We start from the raw sequence: 7981 nt of genomic DNA on the forward strand, positions 1-7981 counted from the left end.
TTATTAAATGTTAATGTTGTTGCTGTTGTTTTGTGACTATTGACTAAAGCTACGAATGTTGTTAAAAAAACTACCATTGACTAACTAACTGTGTCAATAGTCCACCCCAATTTCAAATACTACGTGTCACTTACCCATGCTTTTCTTTTTTTCTGCTATTACTACTGGGGGTAATTATGTAAATTACTTCAACATTAATGCATGAACTGAGTGATAAAAAGATCCACTATCTAAATAAATAATGTGGGGTAGTTGATAATTTTATTTATAAAAATAAAAAGAAATTTTAATTTTAATTTTTTAATAATGTAATATATATATTTTTATTATGTAACCCACGGTGTTAGAATAAAAAAAATAAAATAAATTTTTTTTTTAAATAGACTTATTTATCAATGATAGACAAAACCAATTGTATCACCTTGTATTTATATTGATTGATTTTTAATTAAAGATGGTTAATAATAGTATATAAACTAATCAATATAAATACAACATTTAATAAATAATATCATATATTAATATCTAATTTAATTTATTTACGATTTATATGGTAGGTTGAATTTATTTAAGTTTTTTTATTTTTTTCTTTAATTCTCTTAAAACCTGCTCTATTTTTATGAAAAATTAAAATGAAAGTTATAAACAATGAATTTTTAATAGAATTTCATTGAGTTTAACAAGTTAAGACAATAATTTAAATTTTTTAGAAATTAAATACAAAAAAAAGTCTTAAAACAGCCTCTATTAAAGCTAGAATTCCTAAATTTTAGATATTTACAAAAAAAATCGTATAATATTTAAGTAAAAGTATATGATCACCCAACACATGACTTATACTATTAAAAAATATTGACTAGATGATCTAATTTTAGATCTAACGGTAAGAATATTAATAGAAAAATAATTATAAAATTTAGAACTTAAAATTAATTAAATAAATTCTCAAATAATAAAAATAAATAAATTTAAATTTTATAGATTAAATAGTGTAAAACTTACAAATCTCAGAAATTAAAGTTTTTAAGAATTTAAATTCGCAACAGATAGAGTCTGTTTTATTAAAAAAAAAAATTCTTAAGAATTTGAAGTATTGGGAGTTTTTAGTTATTAAATTTAATTTCTTACAAAATATTAAAATTCATAATTGAAGTGAAAGTAAAAATCTTATACATTATAACTAATAATAATTTATACGTCATAAAAGACTAGAAATATTTAAAGTAAGAATATATATTACTAATAAAAAAGGGCAAAAACCAACTTATAAAAATAAGAAAAGTTGATGAAAAAGCTTTTTAATAGTCCAAAAGCACACATTTTGACCTTCGAATGAATCCCATTCCCATGCATCTCAAACTCAACTGTCTTGACTTGGAAAATGGAAAGTAATTTGGCATTCTTTTCTTTTGTTTTTAGTTACAACTCCCACATTAATTTTCAAACACATGTAATCTTTTTCACAACTTTGCAATATATATACCCTTCCATGTGTAACTAGTTTATAGATAAATTTAGAGTTTTATAAATGTTAAATCCCTTATTTTTAATTATGACTGTTAAATGATGATATTGACAATTCGATTTTCTAATTTTAATAGATTAATCTATAATATTAATCCCAAAAAAACTTAATTAATTATATATGCAGCACTAATTTCATGAAATTCATAATATTCAATAAGTTAGCTCACTGCATAATTAAGTGAAATTCACTCCCACCAACTAGAAAACCTTAAATTTACCTTAGATTACCAAAAGTAAAAAAGACAAATATATCTATCAATTTGGTGCAACACAGAAAAAACCCATATTATATTTTGATATTTTAAACTAATAATAGGCCTATTATGGGTGTTTTTTTTTTGGTTATGCCATGCTTGAGATGTCTAGACATGAAGAAAATGATTGAAGATGGGCAATTTGAAACAAGTTGTATATGAGTTCTGATAAATAAAGAAGATGTCAACTTGACCATCTCAAGCTTTAGTCTTAATGAACATAATTCTAACTCTATCTAGAATAGTATTTGTTATTTTATGGTCCCCTTCAATCCATCAAGAAATGACTACCCAATTGACCTACCTCTCTCTCTCACGCACACATTAATTTTAAATTTCTGGCTGAAAATCTAGAATGGTGGCTATTCTTCTTTCTATATGTTCATTCATTTCTATTACATGCACCCAACTAAATTCATTCACCCATATCATTCATATAATGATTAAGAATGCTTTGAAAGATTTTTCTTTTCTTTTTTAGTGATTTGACCTTAAAATTCCAACAAATATGATTAATGATGTGAGCAATACAAATATTGCCAGCCATGTCAACCCTTGAAATTGGCTCTTCTTTAATTAGAAAAATGGATCTACAAGAAAAAAATGGCTAGCATCTAAATAAGAAAGGTCTTTGTTAAGAATGAGACTAGAAAAATGGTGAAGCTACAAGATAAGGTTTTCATGACAGCTTATTCCATACTAAAGAAAAAAGAAAAGAACAAAACATAAGCAGAAAACTCCAACCAAGAAAAGAAAAAAAAGAACTAAGAGATTATCCCCTTTTCTTTAATCACTTATTCCCACCAAATCATTGGAAATCAATATTTGAACTAATGCATAATGAATTACAAGCAAAACCTTTCTCCACCAACACCAATTTTTGCTTTCTCTATTTCTTTTACTTCTTCTCTTCCTACTAATTTCTTTCAATGGTTAAAAGTTGAGACAATTCGTTTGTTTATAAGACTACAGCAATAATATTAATGCAGAATAAAACTTGTTAATTAACTGAATCTGGAGAGAAATTTTCTTTCCCTTCTCTGTCTCTCTATATCTTTAAGACTTGGGAAGTTGCTCTCCTTTCAAGAATGATTTGAATAGCTGAAGAGCTGCTCTGGGTTTGAAAAGTGGGACTTCATGACCAGCTCCTCTCACTGTTGCAAATGTTAGCCCTTCATATACCTCAGTCCATCCTCCCACCTTCACCCATTCCAAAATCAAACATATTAATTCTTAGGGAAATTATTTTTCTCAGAGAGAACATCTTCCTCTCTGCATCATTTGGCTGGCATGTATTATAATCCATCGTACTATATATTTATCTATCAGTAGACAGGCGACATGTCATTAGGCAAACTAGCATTGTCTGCACAATCCAATTCTATGTCTTTAGGCACAATCATGAATCGGTTTTCAAACCCAATTAAGAATCTAATGTTAGGTACTGATAGCTATATAATACATCAACAGAGTAGGCTGTTCTAACGAGGACAAAGTTTGTTGGGCCATTGCATTGACAATCTATCCATTTTAGGTACTATTTCTTTTTTAGCACCATTTTCTGGCCGACTTCGTGACTTGACAATTAGCCTTAAATTAATTAGAAATGTTCTTGTTTCAGTTAAATAATGCCTAAGAAGTTAGCATGATTAAACCAATGCCTGTTTTAAGTAACGTGAGCAAAGAATTAAACTGGGTTTTGCTACTGACCTGCTTCTTGACATACCAAGGATACCATGGAACTTTTGTTGTTAATTTCAGCTGTGCAAGGGAATATCTAGTGGCTGTAACTGGCACCACAGAGTCTACATCCCCACTGCGAGACAGTTGAATTAAGCCAAAAAAAAAAAAAGAAAGAAGAATGAAAGAATTAATGAACACGGATCATGGTTTATGAGAACTAATGCAAGATGGTTACTGTAGGAGCAAAGCTTTCCAACCTGAATACCCAGACTCTCAGGCCACCAGCAATCATTTGCCTGTAAATTGGTAGAATAGAAACTTCTGTGTCGTTCCAGTTTCGATTCAGAAGTTCGCTGTATCAAGAGAAACATATGATTTTTAGTTGCTATTGGATTATGTTTGCATTCTGTTAAGATCTGGAAAGCTCATGTAATTTGACCTGCAGGCAGTCCACTTGTAAGGAATCTTGGTTATGTTGGCATGGAGTGCTCTCTGTACATCTGGCCTGTTGTAATAAATCTCAGCATACTTTTCAGTACAAGGATCGTAGCCAGATAGCTGCCGGAAAATCTGATCGTAGCAGGCAAATACAAAATAAAAATAAATAAATAAATAAAATCAGTTACTTTCTTTGTGCCTGCTTGAAACATTTAACACAGTTCAGTTCAAAGAATTTGCCTTTTGTACCTTATGGGGACGGTGAGGCAACCGAATGGTTTGGCCAGTAGTTGTGCTGCCATCAGAATTGTTACAAGGGGGTGCGTAAATATTGTACTGATCAATGCTGCCAAATTCTTGATCCATAGCATAACTATACAATGATTCGCATTCATCTGATTCTTTCTGCCTGCGAAAATCGCATGTGTTCATGAGTTGCTGATATGTCTTATCAGATATCATCGCGTGGCTCCACCAGTACGCCACCGTGCCAAGGTTGTCATAGTAGTTATCTGTAACTGCATTGCCGACCTAGATAGCATTTCATTTTTATTCAGTAACCGCAAATTGGAATGTAATGAAAGGAAAGGACAAAGGGTATCTGGAATATGGATGAGCGAGTTACCATAATTCCTTTAAGATTTATTGGATGCTTAGACATTTTATTGTATATCATAATTTCTCTAGCTAGCTGTGGAACATAATGGCCTGCGTAGCTCTCTCCTGTAAGATACACTTCGCGGAGTTTGTATCGCGGGAATCTATCCATCCATCGAACCAGGAATTCCAGTGAGTCCTTAGCTGAATCACGTCCCAGAAAAAAAGCAGTTAGACTGGTATAATTGAGCACTAATGCAAAGAATCAAACATGTCTTGCTATTCAGATGAGCTACTTGTAACAACTAGTGTACTGCTGTATCTTTGCAGAGTCAATAATAACATTTTTCTTTTCACACTAGAAGTTTTTCATCGGAATCCAATCACAAAGAAATAACGAGACATGGTCGGTTGATATAAAAAACTCCTGCAGGTACTACTACTTTTTATATTTAGCAATGGTCCCATGTACTGAATGTGGACCAAAGAACACGGTTTGTCCATGAACATGTAATTATATAATTTCTGCATAAATTGTCCTGTATTAATCGGACAAGTCTTGCTCATAAAAACCTTGATTAACTAGGTAACTGATCTCAAGTTGAAGTCGGTCAATTGCTGCTTTTGCTACCAATGATAGAGACTAGGACCGTATATACAAATATGATAAAGAACGATCATAAAGAACCTATGGAACGCAAATGATCATACCGGTGCGGATATCTCCGGTATCTTGCAAATCCGAAGAGCGGTTGCTGTAAGAGAAGCCAACGCCAGCAGGAGTTTCCAAGAACAAGAGGTTGGCCAGAGTGTTCCAGGAGAATTTGTTGTAATATAAACCTGAGGCAGTTTTGTTTATTCTAAATGGACCTATTTCCTCTGATGCCCCATAGGCCACTGAAGAGCAACCTGGACCTGGAACATCAGACGTTAAGAAAATTGATTACCATTTAATTAGTATGGCTAAAATCAGGTATGCACTTTTCTTGTGCATACATGTACAGGATGCAAATAGGAAACTTAATCTGCAATATTTGGCATATCTTTAGCTGGTAACAATGGGACACTTAGCAAATATAGTCGAAGAATTTTGCTAGAATTTGCTGGTTTAGCCACTGTATTGATGGCTGCACCTACACAAGCTGACAACGGTGGCTAGCTAATTAACTATAATTGCTGTGACATAATAATGAGGCCTGTTTTAAGTTGCTTTCAAGCATTTATCTTTCTGGTTACCCTTTACTTGCACAGAGACATAAAGGGAGAGAGGGAGAGGAGTTAGTGGCTTAGTGTATGTATTCATTTTTTGTATTATTGTACTTTTACATTATTGTAGATATGATGGGTTCCTTTGTTTTGGATATTAAGGCATATTGCGACTATAAAACAACTTTTGACTTAATGGTACAGAAATTATGTCTAGGATTTGAGATTGCAAGCTCCAGTAGTACTAAGTGAGGCCTAATTAACAATTTAAAACAAAAAAAAAAAAAAAGAAGAAGAAGTAGAAGAAAAAGGAGAAAAGATTTACTACTCTGTTGGTAGCTACTTCTACTCTACTACCACTAAAGCTGCAAGGCAGCTTGTGAAAATACCATGGGTTGTTCTATCATATAGTTTATTGGTAGTTAGGTCATTCATCTTTCAGCCACTGGTAGGCCATTGCAAGTGAGCAGTGGCTGGCCATCATCTCCTTCCTTTCTTTCCTTTTATTTTAATTTTGGTAGAAAGGCACTTTCTGGCAAAATTATAACTGAGAAGATAAAAATGGATAAAACAAAAGAAAAAGTTTCTGAAAAGAAAAACAGAACAAAACAAAATAAAGAAAAAGAAACAAAAGTCCTGTCTTTGGACAAAATTATATTGGGTTCTTCCTGTTTTCTTTTTGAATTTTTTAAAAAAGAAAAGAAGAAGAAGCATAGAGATATTGACAAAGCAGTGGCTTCAAAAGATACAGAGAGAAGTTCATTCATTGTCATGTCGGCAGCAAAGAAGTTACTGTCTGGTTATGAACATAAATAATAACAAACAAAGACACGACATTGCATTTATATTCCTATGTACCCTCTAAATTTACAAAATGCTTACTTTACCATCAAACAAAAAATCTCAACCTTTCTAGTACAGCAATATAACAGTAGCAGCAGCAACATAAAGCTTCAGTTTTACATATAACAAAGACCTATCAGCATGCATATTATCACTTCAACTAAAGATATTGTTTAGAATATTTGCCAAAGAGAAAGAGAAACGGAAAGGGAAAGGGTGTGACCTCCATTGAGCCAAACAACCAAAGGTTTAGACAAGGGATCAGAAGCAGCTTCGGTGAGCCAGTAAAAGAGAGCTCTACCGGCAATTCTTTCAACAGTAACATAACCTGAGAATTGTTGAAATGACACCTTTGGTTGACCAGGAAGTGAAATTATCCTGTCAGCTTCTTCTTCTTCTGTATTTACTGCATGGTTTCTAGCACTAGCAGAAACCACAAGGAAGTGCAGCACATAGACTATGAGAAAAAAGATCTGTCTTTTGGCCATGAGCATGGCCATGGCCCTAGCTAACAGAAGAAGGAAAGAAAGAAAGAAAGAAGGAAGGAAATGTAAAATGGGTCAGTTCCTAGTTGTGTGTGTGGTGATGGGAAATATGGAGTGTGGCTATTCAGGTTGAAATAAATAGGAGAGAGAGGTATGATCTATGAATGTCATCACCATCACTCTATAGCACATAAAACAACTATTTTGAGCACCTCTCCTCTCTCTCTTTCATTTCTTTTCCTATAGGTGAAGACCAATTTGAAAAGACTGAATTACCCTTGAAATATTTACATCTAAGCTTGAAAAACTGTTAGGTTTTTGGTCAAAAGAATGATTTTAAATGGAAAATATATGATAGGTTTCCATTTAAAACAATTAATGAACTGGCTTTGATTAGTAGTAATTAATTTTCCTTTTTAGTTGAAGAAGGGGGAGAGGGGGTCTTAATTTTGTCTCAATTACAAGGCAATGAGATCACATGGTTTTTGCTTGCCCATGAAACAGTCCCTTCAATCCTCCATTAATTCCTCTTGTATTCATATATAAGACTTTGACTGCCTTTTTCTCTATTGCCATTATCAAATCCTATTCTCACAATCAATACTCTTTTTTTTTTTTCAAATTTTTCTTGATTTTTTTACTATTATATTTATTGTTTTGGATAAGCTTTAAGATGAGTTGTTTTCTATTGGGTGTTTCCCATTTGTTGTCCTATAATTAAATTATAAAGAAAAGAAGGAGTTTTGTCATATATATGGTGGTAGTTGTATTTTTAATGTGAGGCTCTATTCTTTTGGAGCTTGAAGTTATAATTGTCCTGTTGCAGAAAAGGCCCTTAAAGGTGCAGGCAGCAGCTATATATATATAAAAGCAAAAAAAGAAACTAACCTAGTATCACAAAGCCTTTCGAGCAGGAAAAGGGCCAATTACTTTAATGCTTCTCATGTG

General features: G+C 32.5%; 1 protein-coding gene across 2 annotated transcripts; it reads right to left on the reverse strand.

The window, feature by feature from the left end:
* Positions 1-2542: 2542 nt before the first annotated feature.
* On the reverse strand, positions 2543-7248 carry LOC8289593 (serine carboxypeptidase-like 25). Of its 2 annotated transcripts, XM_015724445.3 has the most exons (8): positions 6772-7247; positions 5211-5414; positions 4528-4703; positions 4152-4433; positions 3904-4034; positions 3722-3817; positions 3492-3597; positions 2543-2981 (listed from the first exon to the last, which is right to left on the reverse strand). In XM_015724445.3, the coding sequence occupies exons 1-8, from the start codon at positions 7046-7048 to the stop codon at positions 2838-2840; spliced, it is 1416 nt and encodes a 471-aa protein (XP_015579931.2). In that variant the 5' UTR covers positions 7049-7247; the 3' UTR covers positions 2543-2837. The 2 variants fall into 2 exon arrangements, with proteins under 2 accessions (XP_015579931.2, XP_048230958.1); XM_048375001.1 differs by lacking the exon at positions 5211-5414 and having other exon boundaries at positions 6772-7248.
* Positions 7249-7981: the final 733 nt, after the last annotated feature.

This window comes from Ricinus communis, chromosome 5 (assembly GCF_019578655.1).
Source record: "Ricinus communis isolate WT05 ecotype wild-type chromosome 5, ASM1957865v1, whole genome shotgun sequence".
Taxonomy (NCBI): Eukaryota; Viridiplantae; Streptophyta; class Magnoliopsida; order Malpighiales; family Euphorbiaceae; genus Ricinus; species Ricinus communis.

Bases quoted from the DNA above. Each gene is read 5' to 3' on its own strand.
- LOC8289593 (XM_015724445.3), bottom strand. From the start codon at position 7,048: ATGGCCATGCTCATGGCCAAAAGACAGATCTTTTTTCTCATAGTCTAT. The intron at 3,818-3,903 runs GTCAAATTACAT...CTCTTGATACAG, and splicing joins TACAAGTGGACTGCCTGCAG to CGAACTTCTGAATCGAAACT. The intron at 3,598-3,721 runs GTTGGAAAGCTT...ACTGTCTCGCAG, and splicing joins CTGAGAGTCTGGGTATTCAG to TGGGGATGTAGACTCTGTGG.